At 51.8% G+C, this 23410-nt stretch overlaps 1 protein-coding gene across 4 annotated transcripts in view; it reads right to left on the bottom strand.

Moving 5' to 3' along the window:
• Positions 1-5094: 5094 nt before the first annotated feature.
• The window catches only part of LOC147097776 (transmembrane protein 205-like), a 37464-nt gene continuing 19148 nt past the window's right edge, over positions 5095-23410 (bottom strand). The window contains exons 1-4 of one of the 4 annotated variants that reach the window (XM_085971876.1): positions 20589-20696; positions 9466-9587; positions 7924-8087; positions 5095-5838 (exon numbers count right to left, since the gene is read on the bottom strand). In XM_085971876.1, the coding sequence (XP_085828002.1) occupies positions 5536-5838; positions 7924-8087; positions 9466-9565 (567 nt within the window). In that variant the 5' untranslated portion in view covers positions 9566-9587; positions 20589-20696 and the 3' untranslated portion in view covers positions 5095-5535. Of the gene's footprint in view, positions 5839-7923; positions 8088-9465; positions 9588-13302; positions 13795-19071; positions 19605-20588; positions 20697-23410 lie in introns of those variants that run through there. The other 3 variants (XM_085971879.1, XM_085971878.1, XM_085971877.1) reach the window with 3 other exon arrangements.

Raw genomic sequence — 23410 nt, 5'->3', positions numbered from 1 at the left:
GTACGATGATTACCCCGGGCGGTACGATGATTTCCCCGGGCCGTACGATGATTACCCCGGGCTGGCCGTACGATGATTACCCCGGGCCGTACGATGATTACCCCGGTCCGTACGATGATTACCCCGGGCCGTACGGCGATTACCCCGGGCCGTACGGTGATTACCCCGGGCCGTACGGTGATTACCCCGGGCGGTACGGTGATTACCCCGGGCGGTACGGTGATTACCCCGGGCCGTACGATGATTACCCCGGGCCGTACGATGATTACCCCGGGCAGTACGATGATTACCCCGGGCCGTACGATTATTACCCCAGGGTGGCCGTACGATGATTACCCCGGGCCGTACGGTGATTACCCCGGTCCGTACGATGATTACCCCGGGCCGTACGATGATCACCCCGGGCCGTACGATGATTACCCCGGGCCGTACGAGGATTACCTCGGGCCGTACGAAGATTACCCCGGGCCGTACGGTGATTACCCGGGCCATACGATGATTACCCCGGGCTGGCCGTACGATGATTACCCCGGGCTGGCCGTACGATGATTACCCCGGGCCGTACGATGATTACCCCGGGCGGTACGATGAATACCCCGGGCGGTACGATGATTACCCCGGGCCGTACGGTGATTACCCCGGGCCGTACGGTGATTACCCCGGGCCGTACGATGATTACCCCGGGCCGTACGATGATTACCCCGGGCCGTACGAGGATTACCTCGGGCCGTACGACGATTATCCCGGGCCGTACGGTGATTACCCGGGCCGTACGACGATTACCTCAGGCCGTACGACGATTACCCCGGGCCGTACGATGATTACCCCGGGCAGTACGATGATTACCCCGGGCCGTACGGTGATTACCCCGGGCCGTACGGTGATTACCCCGGGCCGTACGATGATTACCCCGGGCAGTACGATGATTACCCCGGGCCGTACGATGATTACCCCGGGCCGTACGATGATTACCCCGGGCCGTACGACGATTATCCCGGGCCGTACGACGATTACACCGGGCCGTACGATGATTACCCCGGGCTGGCCGTACGATGATTACCCCGGGCGGTACGATGATTACCCCGGGCGGTACGATGATTACCCCAGGCGGTACGATGATTACCCCGGGCCGTACGATTATTACCCCAGGCTGGCCGTACGATGATTACCCCGGGCCGTACGATGATTACCCCGGGCCGTACGATGATTACCCCGGGCGGTACGATGATTACCCCGGGCCGTACGATGATTACCCCGGGCCGTACGGTGATTACCCCAGGCTGGCCGTACGATGATTACCCCGGGCCGTACGATGATTACCCCGGGCCGTACGATGATTACCCCGGGCCGTACGACGATTACCCCGGGTCGTACGACTATTACCCCAGGCTGGCCGTACGACGATTACCCCGGGCCGTACGACGATTACCCCGGGCCGTACGACGATTACCCCGGGCCGTACGGCGATTACCCCGGGCCGTACGGCGATTACCCCGGGCCGTACGGCGATTACCCCGGGCCGTACGACGATTACCCCGGGCTGGCCGTACGATGATTACCCCGGGCTGGCCGTACGATGATTACCCCGGGCTGGCCGTACGATGATTACCCCGGGCCGTACGATGATTACCCCGGGCGGTACGATGAATACCCCGGGCGGTACGATGATTACCCCGGGCCGTACGATGATTACCCCGGGCCGTACGATGATTACCTCGGGCGGTACGATGATTACCCCGGGCCGTACGATGATTACCCCGGGCCGTACGATGATTACCCCGGGCCGTACAATGATTACCCCGGGCGGTACGATGATTACCCCGGGCCGTACGATGATTACCCCGGGCTGGCCGTACGATGATTACCCCGGGCCGTACGATGATTACCCCGGTCCGTACGATGATTACCCCGGGCGGTACGATGATTACCCCGGGCGGTACGATGATTTCCCCGGGCCGTACGATGATTACCCCGGGCTGGCCGTACGATGATTACCCCGGGCCGTACGATGATTACCCCGGTCCGTACGATGATTACCCCGGGCCGTACGGCGATTACCCCGGGCCGTACGGTGATTACCCCGGGCCGTACGGTGATTACCCCGGGCGGTACGGTGATTACCCCGGGCGGTACGGTGATTACCCCGGGCCGTACGATGATTACCCCGGGCCGTACGATGATTACCCCGGGCAGTACGATGATTACCCCGGGCCGTACGATTATTACCCCAGGGTGGCCGTACGATGATTACCCCGGGCCGTACGGTGATTACCCCGGTCCGTACGATGATTACCCCGGGCCGTACGATGATCACCCCGGGCCGTACGATGATTACCCCGGGCCGTACGAGGATTACCTCGGGCCGTACGAAGATTACCCCGGGCCGTACGGTGATTACCCGGGCCATACGATGATTACCCCGGGCTGGCCGTACGATGATTACCCCGGGCTGGCCGTACGATGATTACCCCGGGCCGTACGATGATTACCCCGGGCGGTACGATGAATACCCCGGGCGGTACGATGATTACCCCGGGCCGTACGGTGATTACCCCGGGCCGTACGGTGATTACCCCGGGCCGTACGATGATTACCCCGGGCCGTACGATGATTACCCCGGGCCGTACGAGGATTACCTCGGGCCGTACGACGATTATCCCGGGCCGTACGGTGATTACCCGGGCCGTACGACGATTACCTCAGGCCGTACGACGATTACCCCGGGCCGTACGATGATTACCCCGGGCAGTACGATGATTACCCCGGGCCGTACGGTGATTACCCCGGGCCGTACGGTGATTACCCCGGGCCGTACGATGATTACCCCGGGCAGTACGATGATTACCCCGGGCCGTACGATGATTACCCCGGGCCGTACGATGATTACCCCGGGCCGTACGACGATTATCCCGGGCCGTACGACGATTACACCGGGCCGTACGATGATTACCCCGGGCTGGCCGTACGATGATTACCCCGGGCGGTACGATGATTACCCCGGGCGGTACGATGATTACCCCAGGCGGTACGATGATTACCCCGGGCCGTACGATTATTACCCCAGGCTGGCCGTACGATGATTACCCCGGGCCGTACGATGATTACCCCGGGCCGTACGATGATTACCCCGGGCGGTACGATGATTACCCCGGGCCGTACGATGATTACCCCGGGCCGTACGGTGATTACCCCAGGCTGGCCGTACGATGATTACCCCGGGCCGTACGATGATTACCCCGGGCCGTACGATGATTACCCCGGGCCGTACGACGATTACCCCGGGTCGTACGACTATTACCCCAGGCTGGCCGTACGACGATTACCCCGGGCCGTACGACGATTACCCCGGGCCGTACGACGATTACCCCGGGCCGTACGGCGATTACCCCGGGCCGTACGGCGATTACCCCGGGCCGTACGGCGATTACCCCGGGCCGTACGACGATTACCCCGGGCCGTACGACGATTACCCCGGGCCGTACGATGATTACCCCGGGCTGGCCGTACGATGATTACCCCGGGCTGGCCGTACGATGATTACCCCGGGCTGGCCGTACGATGATTACCCCGGGCCGTACGATGATTACCCCGGGCGGTACGATGAATACCCCGGGCGGTACGATGATTACCCCGGGCCGTACGGTGATTACCCCGGGCCGTACGGTGATTACCCCGGGCCGTACGATGATTACCCCGGGCCGTACGAGGATTACCTCGGGCCGTACGACGATTACCCCGGGCCGTACGGTGATTACCCGGGCCGTACGACGATTACCTCAGGCCGTACGACGATTACCCCGGGCCGTACGATGATTACCCCGGGCAGTACGATGATTACCCCGGGCCGTACGGTGATTACCCCGGGCCGTACGGTGATTACCCCGGGCCGTACGACGATTACCCCGGGCCGTACGATGATTACCCCGGGCAGTACGATGATTACTCCAGGCCGTACGATGATTACCCCGGGCCGTACGATGATTACCCCGGGCCGTACGATGATTACCCCGGGCCGTACGACGATTATCCCGGGCCGTACGACGATTACACCGGGCCGTACGATGATTACCCCGGGCTGGCCGTACGATGATTACCCCGGGCGGTACGATGATTACCCCGGGCGGTACGATGATTACTCCGGGCCGTACGATGATTACCCCGTCCGTACGATGATTACCCCGGGCCGTACGATGATTTCGCCGGGCTGTACGATGATTTCGCCGGGCCGTACCACGAGTACCCTGGGCACAGGTTTGCAACTGGTTCCAGCTGGAGACAACAGAAAGTCACAGACCAGACATGTTTACTCAGATGGGATTCACAGGCCCAGGATGAGTGGGACCCGTGGGGTGGGGGTACAGGGGTGACTCTGGCTGCCTGCCTGTCCGTGCCCCAGTGGCCCTGGAGAGGGAGCAGGCGGTGCCCAGCGCTACTCTCCAGGGCACCGCAGGGGACACACTGTCTAATTAACATGGATAAAAATATGATTCAGCTTCTCTTAGTTTGAGTAGATCTCATGCTCAGATAATTATTTTAGTGGTGCCTCCTCACGTGAGGGAACACTGCTACAGCATGTTTCTCTGGTTAGTGATACTGGGGTAACCCAGTGTCATCCTTGGTCTAATCAAAATAGGCACACTCACCTGGAATATTATCTGTTGCAGAACTTTTTCAGAAAAGAATCTATGGAAAGTTACACCATGCTTTATCCAACCCAACATCACGTGGTTGCAAACTAATTTCTGTTCTGGGCTACTGAAGTGAGGACCGTCAGTGCCTGTGAATAGAAATCTGTTTAGCTTTTGCGACGCTGTATCGGCATCAAGCAGCCCCGGGGACGGTACAGTCCGAGTCAGAGTCGGAGTACAGCTCCCTGTACTTTGCTGCAACAATGTGCATTAACAGCAACTTCATCGAAGTGCGCCCCAGTGTGAGCTTTCCATTTCCTGCACCGAACACCCTTGTACACTTTCTGGAGGCGCTTCTAGATCCCAGGGCTGCTTTCAGGACAGTGGCGCGATGCCAGCCTGTTTATACTGCCACCCCACGCTGAATCCAGCCACACTTCACACAACAAGAAAACTGGAAACTCCATAACAAGATACAGTTAAATGTTCCCAAGAGCGGGCTTCAGTGCGAGAGGCATACATTACCATTTCATAAAACAAAAGTAGCTTGAGTGGGATCGATAATTTAATACAATTATCAAGCAGGGTTTTGTGCTGTGGACTCGCACTCACAAGGAGCTGGAGTGTCCCAGACTCATCTCACACAGCACCCCTACAACAGAGGCATAGACTTGCACCCCTTTGGTTTGGCCTGGGCCCCAGGGCTGTCAGGACGGTGTGCTAACCCAGTGCTCCACACAGTACGAAGCTCTCAGAAATTGGGGTGCTTCCTGTTGGATGGTGATTGGCAAGTTTTAGAACACGATGATCAAAATGGAGATAATGTGCAGAGGTTACGATTACCAGAGAATCGCAGGATCCCCAAAGAAATATTTCTGCAGATGCAGAGGAAGACAACAGAGATTTTCTAAAAAGTCTTCAGATTGGTTGCGGTGTAGAACAGATTCAGCCCGTTACAGATAACACAGATCAGGTTACACACCATGGTTAGGGCATGGTACTTCGCAAAGCGCTGGCTCAGCTTCTGGTATCTGGGGTCCTTCTTGTTCAGCTTCTGGTAAGCCTCTCGGTTGATGCTGAACCCCACCTCCTGGCCCAAGTGGTGCTCCTTCTCGATCTTTTGCATCTTGAACATAATCTCTGTCGTGCTCTGACCAAACCACTGGGCGTTGAGCCCGGAGAAAATCACACAGACAAAGAATGATGCGATCTGTGAGAAAACAAGCACAGGTGGGAGCAAGATTAATTCAATTGCTCTGGAATTCCCCCCCACCTATCAGTCTCCCTGGGCCCACTCATCTCCTGCAGAGGAGCGCATGGACTCCTGCCCCAGAAAACTACTAGGCACTTGTCTAAGCGTTAAACAAAGCTTTAATCAACTGTTTTACAACATGGAGGTCTAGTTGTGTCCTTCACTAGTTCCTGTTAAGAATGTCCTGCGCAAGCTGGGCCCGTGCCCGAGTATTTATACTCTCCCTGGACAGCGCCACCCGCAGGCCGCTCAGTATTATTTCATAAGTCTTTCTTTCATGAATGACTGAATCATGTCACTACCTGTGCTGCTTTTCAGCAGCCACGAGGGGCCAATGATAGCTGCTTCTACCTCCAACGTTACTGCCGTACCATGGGAGGTGCAAAGCACAAGTGGGACATCTCTCGAGAGCATCCCGCCGAGATTGGGAACTCTGCAGTGTAAGGAGACTGAACCACCTGCCACCGCTAGGAGGCATCTTGGACTGGAGTTCCAACTCACCACCTCTTTCCCACAGCCTTCTTTATCCACCTTCGTTCAAGTGTTGTCAGGAAATCCACTTTGTACTTGTGTTCACTTTATCAGTAAAGTTGGCGAACTGCAGAAAATGTACCCTCCCCTCCTCCTCCGTGCTGAGTTAGCGGATGTCAGCTGGGGTGCTGGGTGAGGAGTCTACAACCGACCTCAGTATTCTGGGCTACAGGGGGGGGGCATCATCTGGGAATCCCACTCCTGTTCGCTATCCAGTGATCCCGGCTGGAAAGTGAGCAAGGACAATAAAGGAGGGGCGTGTCAGTTATGGTGCATAACCCCCCGAGCAATCACCGTCCGTCCGAGGAAAGGTCAGGTGGGTGCCCGTGGAATCTCACGGCACCAACACTCAGAGTCTTCAGGAGAGCAGGAGAGACAATTGGAGAAACAAAAGTACAGGAAACTTTGTGCTATCCGGCACCGACGGGACCGAGCTCATAATCATAATCATAATCAACTTTATTGTCATTGTTAGTGCACAAGTGCAGTACAACGAAATGTAGGCTTGCGGCTCCCGAGAGTGTACATTTAGATTAAGACATTTAAACATTCAACATTCATTTGGCTTGTAATACATTAACATAAACATAATAAAGTGCATTGACAGATGTGCAGGCTTTAGAGTTTATTTGTGGAGTTCAGTAGGATGACAGCCCTGGGAAAGAAGCCGTTCCTAAATCTGGTCATTCGGGTGCGAATGCATCTGTAGCGTCTCCCAGATGGCAGGGGGGCGAACAGACTGTGGCTGGGGTGGGTAGGGTCTTTGATGATGGTCCGTGAACTCCGTAAACAGCGTTTCTGGTATATGTGCTCTATGGTCGGTAGCCGGGTGCCGGTAATGCGTTGGGCAGTTTTGACTACCCGCTGCAGGGCTTTCCGGTCATAGTAGCTACAGCTGCCATACCATACTGTGATACAGTTCGTCAGGATGCTCTCTATTGTGCAGCAGTAAATGTTAGAGAGGATCAGGGGTGACAGGTTACATCCCTTCAGCCTCCTTAGGAAATATAGGCGCTGCTGGGCCTTCTTCACCAGAGAAGAGGTATTGAGTGACCAGGAGAGGTCTTCCGTGATGTGGACTCAAAACTGCCGTACACTCCAGAGCTAATGTTGAAACATACGGAGATTTTCATCTCCGTATGAATCAACAAACCCTGTTGCTTAGCAACAGCCTCTAAACAGTCGGCAAGCGTCTCTGTAGCATCTCTAGCTGAAGCTGTTGCTTAGCTACAGACGTTGCAGAGCTTGACTTCAAAAAAAGCAAAGAAAAGAAACGAAAAGAATAAAAAACGGCTCCTGATTTTTGCCGGTGGCTTGAGCTTGCCGGACGGTTTGCCTCCGGATAACACAAAGGTTCCTGTAGTTGTCTTTTATAAGTTACTGTATGTTATCTCCAAGTTATTGTATATTGTCTAAATTTACTGAATCTAACTTACCGTACGTTATCTCTAAGTTACCTGTACGTTATCCGTATGTTATCTCTATATTATCGGTATGTTGTCTCTGAGTTACCTGTATGGCTTCATCATTGTTGAGTAAGTCATGTGGGTGATACATGGCATAAAGAGCCAGATTGATGAATGAGGCTCCCAGGACAGAGTAGAGATAGTAAGGAAACAGGCTGCTTTGAACTAAGCCGAACATATGCCTGCTAATGTTGTTAATCAGAACAAAACCTGAGGAGAAAGAACAGTTTTAAAAAACTGTTAAATTCTGATCTTACCTCATGGACAAAGGTACACAGGTTCAAACTCGTAAACGGTCAACTGAGAATTCTTCTTCACACAGAGCGATCAATACAGTACTTGGAACACACTTAGAGTGGTAGAGGTGAAAATTCAGAATCATTTTAGTAACGATTGGATGCTGCAATGGCGGGGGGGGGGGAGGATCTTGCTGGATGGATGAATTAAGATGGGCCGAATGGCCTTGCTCATCCGTAATCTCCTCATGAACCTCCCTCTGATTCCCCTTCCTGCCCTGTTAGGAAACGATTGGTCTCCACCTGCTCACACCAACACAGCTGAGATCAGGAACTCTGGGGCGTTGAGGACTCACAGACACGATCCACTCTAATCCACCGCCGGCCAATGCCATTTTCAGAATAAATGACACTAAAAAGAACAGACTAAAGGAGCTGCAGGTAGCTTATCTGGCACTGGAATCTGGGAAAGCCATCAGCAACCCGCAAACAACAATCTGTAGATCATTAAAATTCTTGCAAACGTCCTGGTGGTGCTTTTATGTCAACATTCAATATTGAACCTGTGTGTGCAAACATTTCGAATGGAACTTGTCATGAATCTTACCATTCATGTAGAAAAGACTCATGAGATAACACTGGGCGGCCAGCTGGTGGCGCCGTCCAAGGAAAGTATAAATACTCGGGCGTGGGCCCAGCTTGCTCAGGACGTTTCTGTAACCAGGAACTAGTGATGTAACTAGAACTCTTGTTTTATACTCACACCAAGTGCTCAGTGAGTTTTCTTACGTCAGAAATCTTGTATGTAAACAGTTGCTTGTAACAATGTTGTTGCAGGTTCTGGTCACTAGGAGACTCTGTGCTTCAAGTTTCTAAAGTCTTTCTCTAAAATCTGTCATCTTGTATAAAATAAAACCTGATATTTAGCAACTACCCATGTAGTACATGATTAAAAACGAAGCTTTCCCAGCTCCGAGGATTCGGATTTGGACATTCACCCACCTACGGATGCTCCTGTTCACCGGGCTGCGAGTGAGTCGCTAACTATTGTGCTCAGTGTCATGTGTACCACTCACAGACGATTCAAGGGCTCCGAGGAGGGAACGGAACTGGGCATCAGTTCCATAATTATTAAAAGTTATGCCTTTTTATTCTCTGTCAAAGAATGAGCGTAAACAAAATTTGCATTAAAAATAATTTATAAATGAAAATACTGGCAATTTGTGTGAAACACATTCAGGCTTTAATCTGTGAACGAAAGACATAAATTGTTCATGGCAAGGCTCAGAACACAGTCTTTGAAAATTGTGATCCGATTAACTCCATAAAGTTGGCTCTCTCCCGAATCTTACCGGATACGAACGAGACCCATATCTGCATGCCCCAGGAGGTGGACAGTATGATCAGATGGGCTGTTTTGACCAGGGTAGTAGGGTCTCCTTCTGTTGGCATTCTGTCGTCTCGTCAGACTGTTCTATTGCAAGGAAAAAGAAAAATTAATTCAACACGATGTGTTTTCCTGACCCCAGCTTTCTTCCCTCCTAAGGCAAAGAATCTTGCCGAGGCACGGTTCCTGGACCTGACACCCCTCCGGTACTGCGGCTAAGTGAAGAACTTTAGAAAAAAAGGCTTCTGTTTTTATAGTGCCTTCTCATCTCTCTCAACATCTGAGTGGCATCTTACATTTGTCAATTTTGGTTCAGTGGTGACATTCTCGCCTGAGTCAGAAGGTCATGGGCTCAAGTCCCACTCCAGAGACTTGAGCACATAATCCAGGCCGACACTCCCAGTGCAGTACTGAGGGAGCGCCGCACTGTCAGAGGGGCAGTACTGAGGGAGTGCCGCACTGTCGGAGGGGCAGTACTGAGGGAGCGCTGCACTGTCGGAGGGGCAGTACTGAGGGAGCGCTGCACTGTCGGAGGGGCAGTACTGAGGGAGTGCCGCACTGTTGGAGGGGCAGTACTGAGGGAGCGCTGCACTGTCGGAGGGGCAGTACTGAGCGAGTGCCGCACTGTCGGAGGGGCAGTACTGAGGGAGTGCCGCACTGTCGGAGGGGCAGTACTGAGGGAGCGCTGCACTGTCAGAGGGGCAGTACTGAGCGAGTGCCACACTGTCGGAGGGGCAGTATTGAGGGAGTGCCGCACTGTCGGAGGGGCAGTACTGAGGGAGCGCTGCACTGTCGGAGTGCCAGTACTGAGGGAGTGCCGCACTGTCGGAGGGCAGTACTGAGCGAGTGCTGCACTATCGGAGAGTCAGTACTGAGGGGGCGCCGCACTATCAGAGGGTCAGTACTGAGGGAGCGCCGCACTATCGGAGGGTCAGTACTGCAGGAGCGCTACACTGTCGGAGGGTCAGTACTGAGTGAGCGCCGCACTATCGGAGGGTCAGTACTAAGGGAGCACTGCACTGTCGGAGGGGCAGTACTGAGGGAGCACTGCACTGTCGGAGGGGCAGTACTGAGGGAGTGCTGCACTGTCGGAGGGGCAGTACTGAGGGAGCACTGCACTATCAGAGAGGCAGTACTGAGGGAGCGCTGCACTGGCGAAGGGGCAGTACTGAGGGAGCGCTGCACTATCAGGGGGGCAATACTGAGGGAGCGCTGCACTGTCGGAGGGCCAGTACTGAGGGAGCGCTGCACTGTCGGAGGGGCAGTACTGAGGGGGGCCGCACTGTCGGAGGGTCAGTAATGAGGGAGCGCCGCACTATCGGAGGGTCAGTACTGAGGGAGCGCTGCACTATCGGAGGGTCAGTACTGAGGGAGCGCCGCACTATCGGAGGGGCAGTACTGAGGGAGCGCCGCACTATCAGAGAGGCAGTACTGAGAGAGCGCTGCACTATCAGAGGGGCAGTACTGAGGGAGCGCCGCACTATCAGAGAGGCAGTACTGAGGGAGTGCCGCACTGTCGAAGGGGCAGTACTGAGGGAGCGCCGCACTATCAGAGGGGCAGTACTGAGGGAGCGCTGCACTGTCGGAGGGGCAGTACTGAGGGAGCGCCGCACTATCGGAGAGTCAGTACTGAGGGAGCGCCGCACTATCGGAGAGTCAGTACTGAGGGAGCGCCGCACTATCGGGGGGTCAGTACTGAGGGAGCGCCGCACTATCGGAGTGTCAGTACTGAGGGAGCGCTGCACTATTGGAGGGTCAGTACTGAGGGAGCGCCGCACTATTGGAGGGTCAGTACTGAGGGAGCGCCGCACTATCGGAGGGTCAGTACTGAGGGAGTGCTGCACTGTCGGAGGGGCAGTACTGAGGGAGCGCTGCACTGTCGGAGGGGCAGTACTGAGGGAGTGCCGCACTGTCGGAGGGGCAGTACTGAGGGAGCGCTGCACAGTCTGAGGGGCAGTACTGAGGGAGCGCTGCACAGTTGGAGGGGCAGTACTGAGGAACGCCGCACTGTCAGAGGGGCAGTACTGAGGGAGCGCTGCACAGTCGGAGGGGCAGTACTGAGGGAGCACTCCGTTGCACTGTTGGAGAGGCATTACTGAGGGAGTGCTGCACTGCCTGGAAGTGCCGTCTTTGGACATGACTTTAAACTGAGGCCCCGTCTACCCTCTCAGGTGGATGTAAAAGATCCCATCCCAGGAGGTTGTCCAGGTGAACATTTATTCCTCAGCCAGCATCACTAAAACAGATGGGCTGATTATTTATCATTAGCTCTCTGTGGGGCCTTGCTGTGTGCAAATTGGCTGCCACATTTCCCAACATTACAGTAATTACAAGTTAAAAGTACTTCATGCCTGTGATTAAAGGATTTTTAGGAATCCTGAGGTCGAGAAATGTGTAATAGAAATGCAGGTTCTTCCTTTCTGTCCGAGTACAGTGAGTGTTGACAGGGTATTTGACCGTGTGAAGCTACACAGCCGAATCCGATCCTGTGCTCACCAACATTCACACACCCACACTCTCCGCCAGGGTCACTGGATAGCGGGTAGAGTGGCATCCCATGCAGATTTACCCCCTTCTTAGCCCAAGGCCGCTGAAATCAACTGTAACACCCCTACTGCCCAGACTGAATCAGCTAACTCAGCACTGGCCTGTGACCCTGCCGGCCTGTCTCACACCAGGCAGGCGATTGAGCGAGGTGCAGAGAATTCACACTTTCAGCAATTAGCTCTTTGCATCTGTGAAAATCAAACATTTCTTCCCCTGTTCAGTAGTGTCGTCACACCACCTATCTGAGAGCAATACTGTTTAGATGATAATATTGTTTGGTATTTTGATAAGTAGTAGTTTTCTCGCTCTCGGAGCCTCTGCACTGATGCAGTACAATGCCAAGGTTTGTTGGGAAATTGTTGCAAGTGACTGGAATGTTAAGCAGCAACCTGCTTTTCGAGACACAGCTGGTGTTAAAGGTGAACAGTCTTCATGTTCGAGGCACAACAGAATAGGAACATCCGCTCCAGGCATGGCCTGACAAGAAAGATAGCAAGACTTTTTGGTCTCTATTATATCAAAATGACTATGGTCAAGCTCCACCTAGGCCATGCTACATGCTCCTCCCTCCCTGAATCCTCACAGTCTAATACCACGTCCCCCCCAAAATCAAATCATCTGCTGATATTCAGTGACGACACTGACACGTGTATCTCACTGTGGCCGTTTGTCACAAGTGTTGCAGGCACTTGTAGAACTATCACACAGTCAGTAGCTTCGGGGAGGATGGGAAAAACCTGGTGAAACTACAGATTTGAAGGTGTCAGCCCTGTGTTGGTCAGATTGCTCCCCATACTTTTCCCTGCAATTTTCTCTAAAACGGACACCATCACTCAGATAATGTGGCTTGGGCATCAACACATGAAACATATAAGAACATAAGAATTAGGAGCAGGAGTTGGCCATATGGCCCCTCGAGCCTGCTCCACCATTCAATAAGATCATGGCTGATTCAACTCCACTTTCACGCCCGATCCCCATATCCCTTGGTTCCCCTAGACTCCAAAAATGTATCGATCTCAGCCTTGAATATACTCAACGATTCAGCATCCACAGCCCTTTGTGGTAGAGAATTCCAAAGATTCACAACCCTCTGAGTGAAGAAATGTCTCCTCATCTCAGACTTAAATGGCCGACCCCTTATCCTGAGACTGTGACCCCTGGTTCTCGACTCTCCAGCCAGGGGAAACATTATCTAATTTCTTTCTGACCTGCTGTCCTCTTCCAGCTTTTATCTGAGGTGCTATGCATTTACCTTATGAAGAGCGTGCTCGTCCACACTCTACGAATGCCTCTCTCAACTGCACTGTGTATTTTTCCCTACTTGTGTCACAGTTACACAGCGCATTGCGTGTTTCAGCTGATAACATTCAAAATCGTTATACAAATAAATGCTCGGTCCGCCCAGCAAACATGAGTGGGAAGCACAGATAACAACTGTTGAGAGGCATTAGGCAATACTGAATATCTCCCCTTGCCTCAGCTCATCCTCTGCTGAAACCCTCATCCATGCCTTTGTTACCTCTAGACTTGACTATTCCAACACACTCCTGGCCGGCCTCTCACATTCCACCCTACGTAAACTTGAGGTCATCCAAAACTCGGCTGCCCGTGTCCTAACTCGCACCAAGTCCCGTTCGCCCATCACCCGCTGTGCTCGCTGACCTACATTGTGTGGTGTATGTGCCTTTAAGAGCCCCTGTGTACTGTAATGCTGGTAGTGGCCACTCGGGCTATATAAGCCTGTATAGTGTCTTGTATCTTTTAGTTCACCTCCAGACTTTGTTCAGTAAACACCTGTTAAACCAACTCCTGCATTCCGTGTCTCCATTAACACACGGATACAACAGTGGCGACGAATTGGAAACGGACTTACCTGCAATTCGGCAGCACCTCAAGGAGATCGATTCCTCAGACGAAAGTCGAAGAAGAAAAAAAAAGAGGAAAAAAAAACTGTGGTTTCACCAGCTAGCCGGGCTGGTGGCAGGTACTGCAATAATCCTTCCTGGGCGGCGGGCTGGGGCTCGATCGGTTGGCTCTGCAGCGGGGCCGAGCAGCGAAGGCGGAGGCAAACAGAGACGGAGGGTGGAGCACTCGGGAGACGGCCAGCGCTGCAAAGCAGGTCGGCGTTCGGACCAAGCAGAGGGAGGGAAAAGTCCCAGAGAGTCCGACGGGAACGAGTCTCCAACTATTAAAAATATCTGTATAAATAAAAACCGCGGAGAACAGCGTTGTCAGCAGCGGCAGCGGTGGGAAAGCGCGGGAGGCGCCATTTTTTCTCGGCAGGGAAGAAAGGAAAGCGCGGGAGGCGCCATTTTTTTTTCAGGATGCCTAAGACTGGCAATATTACTGCTTTCGATAGTGATGTGGAGGATTGGACCACATATGTGGAAAGAGTGGAGGTATATTGCACAGCGAATGAAATAGAGGATGATAAAAAGGCATCGGTACTTCTAAATCTAATGGGCGCAAGGGCATACGGGCTGTTACGAAACTTAATCACTCCAGCCAAACCGATGGACAAGAATTTTAATGAGATTGTTGATACCCTACAGGAGCACTTAAACCCAACACCGCTGCTGATAGCGGAACGATTCAAATTCTTCAGGAGGAATCAGCATAAGAATGAAAGTAACGCTGATTACCTCACCGAATTAAGGAAGCTGTCAAAGCACTGCCAATTCGGGGCAGGACTGGCAGATTCTCTTCGAGACAAATTCGTCTGCGGTCTCCTAAGTGAAGGAACACAGAAATGGCTACTTTCTGAGAAAGATTTAACACTGGACAAGGCTTTCAGTGTAGCTGTATCATACGAAGCAGCAGCAAGAGGAGCTGCAGAGATACAGCAAAAGCCACAGGACTTCGGCACCCATGAAATGACACAGGGTTTCGAGAGATGTTATCGCTGCGGCAGATCCACCCATGACCAGAGGGACTGCTGGTTCAAGGACAAAGCATGCAGGCAATGCGGAAAGATGGGACACATTGCACGTGTATGCCGATCTGGAAACAAAAAATCCACTGACAGAAAAAAAATCAATAAGGAAAAGTACAGAAAGGTACAAATGATGACGGACAGTAGCTCCGAAGACCAGAAGAGCGATAGCGACTCCGGAAACAAGAGACTAAGCTGTCTCAAATTACATAATGTAATTGCCAAAGAAGATTACCAGACCATTTGGGTTACCCTCACGATAGCGGGGTCCCCAGTTAAAATGGAGCTAGATACAGGATCAGCTCTGACCGTCATAAGTCGACGGGATTACGAGCGGCTATTTCCGCATATACCTTTGAAAGACACATCCATTATCTTGAAAACATATACGGGGCAGAAAGTATACCCCAGAGGGAAAAAAAGGGTGCCTGTTGTATACAACGGCAAGGAAATACAGAAGTTGTATTTATACGTTCTGCAAGATGGTGGTCCACCGCTGTTGGGACGTGAATGGATCAGGAAGATACGTTTAGACTGGCACTCCATTCAGGCACTGACGGTGACCAGTAAGAAAAAAAATGATGATGACGTCATACCTGAACGATTAAAAGACATCTTGGCCAACGCCAAAGAAGTGTTTCAACAGGAACTAGGAACCTTGAAAGGCGTCACCGCCTCAATAAAAGTGGAAGATGCGGCAATTCCCAAGTTTTTTAAGGCAAGGCCGGTGCCATACGCAATTCGTCCAGCAGTCGAGGCAGAGCTGGAGAATTTGGAAAAGGCAGGCGTGTTATCCAAGATAGATTGGAGCGAGTGGGCAACACCCATCGTCCCGCTCATGAAGAAAACGTTGAATAATGATAAATCTGAAGAACAGAGAAAAATTCGCATCTGTGGGGACTTCAAGGTGACTGTAAACCCGGTCCTTCACACGGTACAGTATCCTCTTCCGAGGATAGAAGATATTTTCGCCTCACTATCCGGAGGGAAACGTTTTACCAAAATTGACTTGGCACAGGCATATCTACAGATGGAGGTTGAGGAGGCCTCTAAAAAGTATCTCACGATAAACACACACAAAGGCCTGTACCAGTACAATCGACTGGTTTTCGGAGTAGCATCAGCTCCAGCTATCTGGCAAAGAGCTGTGGAGCATGTCCTGCAAGGGATTCCGGGGACTCAATGCTACCTAGACGACATCCTTGTAACAGGAGAAAACGACAACGAGCACCTTGCCAATTTGGAGCAGGTGCTCACTAGGCTGAGAGAACGGGGCCTACGAGCAAATCGCCCCAAGTGCGAATTTTTCCAGAAACACATATCATATTGTGGCCACATAATTAACGAAGAAGGGTTGCATAAGTCACCTGAAAAAATTGAAGCGGTCATAAAAGCCCCAGCACCTGAAAATGTCTCACAATTAAGGTCATTCCTGGGATTGATAAATTACTATCATAAATTTTTACCGAACTTGTCAACTGTTCTGCACCTTCTTAATGAACTGCTACAAACGGGAGTAATTTGGAAATGGAGCGAAGACTGTAAACGTGCCTTCCATAAATGCAAAGGCTTGATCACGTCCAAGGAAGTTTTGGTTCATTACAACCCATCACTGCCAATCAGACTGGCGTGCGATGCATCCCCTTACGGCGTAGGAGCGGTATTATCGCATAGATTCCCTGATGGCTCGGAGCGGCCGATAGCTTTTGCGTCACGCTCATTGAACTCAGCTGAGCGTAACTATGCCCAGGTCGACAGGGAAGCACTCAGCCTGATATGGGGAGTGAAGAAATTCAACCATTACCTACACGGGCAAAAATTTACCTTGTTGACTGACCATCAACCCCTCGTCTCCATATTCAACCCTAAAAAGGGCGTTCCCATTATGACAGCGCAAAGGCTACAGAGGTGGTCCCTTTTCCTAGGGGCACACCAATATGACATAGAATACAAAGGATCAAAACAGCATGGAAATGCTGACGGTTTATCGCGTCTACCGTTGCCAACGGTAGAAGAGGCACCTACAGTGGACCCAGTGGAGATGTTCCACTCAACCATAGTGGAATGTCTACCAGTAACAAATTCTACCATTGAAAAGAAAACGAGAAATTACCCGACTCTCTCACGAGTCTACGATTTAACGGTGAAGGGATGGCCAGCACATGGCAAACCACTGTTGCCAGCATTCTCGCAAAGAAGAGAACAGCTGTCAGTGTGCTGAGGAACCTTGATGTGTGGATCCAGAGTGGTGATTCCACCCAAACTCCAGGATAAAGTGCTAAAGGGGCTTCACGAGGGGCATCTGGATGGAGTGAAAATGAAGAACCTAGGCAGAGCGTTTGTGTGGTGGCCAGGTATCGATGGAGACGTCGAAGAAATGACCAAGGGCTGTCTAGGATGCCAGAAGGTTCAAAACGCCCCACCACAAGCCCCTCTACATCCATGGGAGTGGCCCTCATCTCCATGGCAAAGGGTACACATCGACTTTGCTGGTCCATTTATGGACTCAATGTTCTTAATCGCGGTTGATGCACACTCCAAGTGGCCGGAGGTAATAAAGATGTCCTCCACCACCACGGAAAAAACCATCACAGTATTAAGGACCATATTTGCCAGGAATGGGCTGCCTGAACAGATCTGTTCTGATAATGGACCGCAATTTGTGTCCGAAGAATTCAGGAAGTTCTTAAAAAACAATGGGGTTAAGCACTACACGTCCGCCCCATACCATCCCGCCACCAATGGATTGGCTGAAAGGTTTGTCCAGACCTTCAAGAAGGCCATAAAGGCCATGGGTGATGAAGACATAAATCTACAACATAAGGTAGATAACTTCTTGTTTGCATACAGGAATGCAACACAATGGTTACAAACCAAACTTCCGCCATGATGTTTTTCAATAGAAGACTAAGATGCCGGCTGGATTTGATCAAGCCAAACATCAGAAGGGACGTAGAGAACCGGCAATTTCAAGGCATGAATGAAAGGCCAACTAGAACCTTCCAGATAGGTCAACAAGTTTTGGCCCGGGACTACCGTACCGAGAAATGGCAGCCTGGAATTATTTGCACATGACTAGGACCGCTGATGTATACCGTGGACATTGGAGAAAGCATAAGGCGCCATGCTGACCAGATCATAGAGTCATCCGAAAAGGGACAACCTACACCACAACTCTATACACCTAATGATGAAGCAGAAATACCCATAGTATCTACCTCCGATCCGGTGATACTGGAACCAGATGAACCCGACACTGGCATTCAAGCCGAATCGACCTTGCCAAAAGAACCTACTACACCACCGAAAACTACTACACCACCGAGGCGTTATCCGGACCGAGTCAGGAAGCCTCCAGAGAGACTAACTTATAATTGATTAACTGCAGCAAATGTGTAGATTATTGTTCTTGTAAACATGGTAATTAATGATTGCTTAAAAATGTTATGTACTGGTTGTCTAGAAGGGGAGGAATTGTGGTGTATGTGCCTTTAAGAGCCCCTGTGTACTGTAATGCCGGTAGTGGCCACTCGGGCTATATAAGCCTGTATCGTGTCTTGTATCTTTTAGTTCACCTCCAGACTTTGTTCAGTAAACACCTGTTAAACCAACTCCTGCATTCCGTGTCTCCATTAACACACGGATACAACACATTGGCTCCCGGTTAAGCAGCGCCTCGATTTCAAAATTCTCATCCTTGTTTTCAAATCCCTCCATGACCTCGCCCCTCCCGATCTCTGTAATCTCCTCCAGCCCCACAAACCACCCCCACCCACCGCAGCCCCCCCCACCCCGAGATATCTGCGCTCCTCTAATTCTGCCCTCTTGAGCATCCCTGATTATAATCGCTCAACCATTGGTGGCCGTGCCTTCTGTTGTCCAGACCCTAAGCTCTGGAATTCCCTGCCTAAACCTCGTCGCCTCTCTCTCCTCCTTTAAGACGCTCCTTAAAACCTACCTCTTTGACCAAGCTTTTGGTCACCTGCCCTAATTTATCCTTATCTGGATCGGTGTCAAATTTGTTATCTTAAAATACTCCTGTGTAGCGCCTTGGGACGTTTTACCACGTTAAAGGCACTATACAAATACCAGTTGTTGTTGTATTTCTTCTGGAGGCACTAACTCATCACGTGGCCTCCCCGTCCCCAAATATCCTGGCTGTGATGCTGAACAATCGGAGTGGCTACTGAGAACATGGCCACACTGCACCATCGATGTCGTCACAATTATTGACACCGCAGCTGACCCTGCACCGCGCTACTGACCCCGCACGATTTAAGGACAGGGGTTAGGATTAGGGTTATCGGATTCTGCTATTGACAACGCGGACTAGTGACAGCCCCTCTCCCTCTGCACTGCCTCCTAGTGTCTCGGTGACCAGGACCGTACACGGTGCTCACACTGCAGCTTGACCACTAAGACTGTCCTAGCTCTCTCCGGGATAAGGGTTAGTGTCAGGGGGTGTGATTAAGAAAGAAAGGCTTGCATTTATATAACACCTTTCACGACCACTGGACCTTTCAAAGTATTTTACAGCCAATGAAGTACTTTTTTTGAAGTGTAGTCACTGTTGTAATGTGGGAAACGCGGCAGCCAATTTGCGCACAGCAAGCTCCCACAAACAGCAATGTGATAATGACCAGATAATCTGTTTTTAGTGATGTTGATTGAAGGATAAATATTGGTCAGGACACCGGAGAGAACTCCCCTACACTTCTTCTTTGAAATAGCGCTCGTGGGATCTTTTACGTCCACCTGAGAGCAGACGGGGCCTCGGTTTAAGGATTAGTGTCAGGGGTTAGTGTTTAGGTATTTTTTTGGGGGAGGGGGTCAGTGTCTGGAGGTCGGCGTCTGGGGCTAGGCGTTTAGAGTTGGAGGGGTCAGAGTCTGGGGGAAGTCAGCGTCTGGGGGGGGGGGGGAGTAATCAGCCTCTGCGGGGTCAGTGTCTGGGGAACGGGGTCAGTGTCTGTGGGGGGGGGTCAGGGCTCAGTGTCAGTGTCTGGGGGGTCAGGAGTCAGTCTCAGGGGTCAGCGTCTGAGGGGAGGGGTTAGTGTCTGGGGGACGGGTCATTGTCTGGGGTACAGGGTCAGTGTCTGGGGGACGGGGTCAGTGTCTGGGGGACGGGGTCAGTGTCTGTGGGGGGGTCAGGGCTCAGTGTCTGTCTCGGCAGGTCAGGGGTCAGTGTCCTCAGGGGTCAGGGCTCAGTGTCCAGGGGTCTGTGTTTGGGGGTCAGTGTCTGGGGGTCGGGTCAGTCTGGGGAGTCAGGAGACAGTGTCTGGGGAGTCAGGAGACAGTGTCTGGGGAGTCAGGAGACAGTGTCTGGGGGTCAGTGGTCAATGTCTGGGTGTCAGTGTTGGGGGGGCGGCATCAAGGTCAGGGGTCAGCTCCCTTTGCCGGGGTATATCACGTGACGCGGTCTCGCTCTGCCGAGGCGACCAACCGTCGACGGCCACCGGGAAACGGGGCGATTGGAATAAAACCGCGGTGCCCAGGTTACCCACAGGCCCGCCCGGTGCCCGGGCCTCCCTCTCTCCCCCGGTGCCCGGACCTGCCTCTCTCTCCCCCGGTGCCCGGACCTGCCTCTCCCTCGCCTCTCACTCACTCACCCGCTGCGCGCCTCAGCCGCTCCCTGACCCGCCGCCCCTGATTGACATCCCCGGCGCCCAATCAACACATGGCATCCGTGTGATTGACGTGCACTTCTCCCGCAGCCGGGCCAATCACAGCCGTGTAGGCGGGGCGACGTTGGATGACTGACAGATCCCGCCCCACCCCTACCTCAGTTACGGAAGCTCATGTGTAACAAACCAGTCATCGGGGACGTAACGCGCTTGTGTTTAATTAAACGGTTTGAAGTCTGGTGGCCGTGCAAAGCTAGTACAGGTAAGTGAGACATAACATTAAACAAAAATGACACGATTTAAGTTTAAAAAGAGATCATTTTACTTAAAATTGATTTAGAACCTAAAACACTTGAAAATATACACTATAAATATTCATTATATTTGATTATATTCATACAGCATTTACTAAATGTGAATTAACACTTTTTAATGTGACATTGATTAGATTTTTGCACCACTTCTTGACAAGGGAGTTGATTTGTGAGGAATTGATGGTCATTATGAGGGCATGCAAACACCTCCACGTACCACTCCATCCCAACTTGGACATACTTCACTGCTTCTTCATTGCTGCTGGGTTACAATCCCGGAATTCCCTATCTCACACCATTGTGGGAACACCTTCACCGCACGGACTGCAGCAGTTCAAGGAGAAGGCTCACCACCTTCTCAGGGCAACAAGGGATGGGCAATAAACGAGACCGTGCCAGTGTCACCCACATCCCAAGAACAATTTTTTTTCTAAAGTCACGGGGCAATAGTTTGCAAATAGGCTAATGAGGCGCCCATTTTCAAAGAAGGTGACACTCAGACCCAAACAACCACTGACCAATTAGTCTTTAATACGGTGTAATATAATGGGGTAAACTTCAGGATCATCTGCAAAATAGTAACCTAATAAACAGCAGTCAACATGGATGCATAAGGGATATATCCTGTGTGACCAACCTCCTTGACATCCCAGTGAACAGTGGAAAGCCCCACAATCTGATGTTCCTAAGCTTCCGAAAAGCATTTGACAAAGTCCCTAATGGAAGACTACTTGTTGAACGCAAAGCTGTGGGAATCCAGAACACGAGTTGGAAATTCGATAAGATATTAGCTAAAGGGTAGTGAAGCGCAGGTGCTTGTTAGAGGAGTTATGTCAAGCTGGATGAGAGGAGACATGCTGAGTAGGGGGCCCTAGAGACTGGGATTGGAAGCACTGTTGTTTCCACTTTACACGAATGCTTTGGATTCAGAAACTTATTGCAAATTGGTCAAGTTTGCAGATTATAACAAAACTAGGAACGGCAGTTAATTGTGAGGAGACAGCTCAGTTGAACAAAATATGTAAGTAGGCAGAGCCATATCAGATAATACTTAATGGAGACAAACGTAAAGTATTACACAGAAAGAAAAAACTAGCCAACATACGTACTCCATGAATGGTATTGAAATAGTTAAGGATGAGTATTGAAAGAGACCTGTGAGTCTACTAGATTCAATGCTAGACATGTCTGACCAATGCAAATAAGATAGTGAACTAAAAAGTAAAGCCTGCTCAAATTGTACAGTGTTCTAATCAGACCTATCTTGAGCAGTGTACCCAGTTCTGTTCACTGAGAGACAAGGAAGGCATTGAAGCATTGGAGGAGGTTTAGAGAAGTCAGTGGTACGAGGACAGACTGCAGAAGCCTTGAATGAAGGAGACGGAGTGATGCTCTTTTTGAAGTAGGTAAATGAAATGGAAAAGAGAGATCTGGAAAATTACTTAACTCAATTGTGAGAGCAGGACAAGAGGGCACAGGTTCAAACTAGCAAAAAGCAAACTTAGGAAGTTCATCTTCACACAGAGAGAGAAACTACCAGATAGAACAGTGGAGGTGAAAATCCTGGAATGAATGAAGAAACAATTGAATGGGGCGGGTATTGTAGGGTCTTTCTAGATTGCCTAAGATGGGATGAATGGCCTTCCTCTCCTGTATTTGTCTTGTGATCTTTTTGGGGGGTCATTATCAATCAGGAGTGGGAACCCCAGATTGGGAACATTGAGAATAATTGTAGTGCCCCCACCACTGCCATGACATAAGACCAGTAACGGCCCAGATCAAGGATCGAAGATGGGAATTTCATGGTCTGTGTGGACCATTGCCAAACCATGTGCAGCATCTACCCTCTGGACCTTCTTGAAAGTCATGTTTTCAATCTACAACACATGAAGGATCAGCTCTCTGGACTGCTGGGGAGATTGAATGCTGTGGCTGCAAAGTCTTATATAACAGGAATTCGATGTTACAGCACCAGTACAAATTCTCAAGTCTCCCAACAACCAGCAGGTCAATTTTGTAAGATATTCGGTTGCTTTGCACCTCCCGTTTGTGCCCTAAGCGGGCGCTAATGGGGCGCAAAGCAACTCGTGCCTGGGCGCGGCGCTGCCAATGCCTCCCGTGAAATTCAGCAGGTTAGCAGCAGCGGTAACCGTTAGCACCCTGCGGCACTGACATCATCGCCGTGCGCAGCGCCCCTCTGTAGCGCCCCCTGACTTACTGCCGGATGCTATGTCCGACAGGGTCAGGGGGGGCCTACCTGCGGCCGGGGTGGCACAATTTAAAGGTGAGGTGCCGGGCGGCCATTTTTGTTGCTGGCCACCTGCCAGCACCTGCTTCCGCTGCTGTCCCTGGCCTCCTGAGCACCCCGCCCCGCGGAGTGCCGGCTGCGCTCCGTGAGCCCAGCACTTCTCTTGAGTGCCGGGCTCTTTTGCCGGCACTCCGATCCCCGGTGGCCCAGCTGGGCCCCGGGTCACGCTGCACTAGGCCCCTCCC

This window comes from Somniosus microcephalus, chromosome 31 (assembly GCF_052327205.1).
Source record: "Somniosus microcephalus isolate GS21.2 chromosome 31, FLI_Smic_1.0, whole genome shotgun sequence".
NCBI lineage: Eukaryota > Metazoa > Chordata > Chondrichthyes > Squaliformes > Somniosidae > Somniosus > Somniosus microcephalus.
Note: the sequence above shows the minus strand (reverse complement) of the source record. Positions and strands in the feature narration are given on the sequence as shown.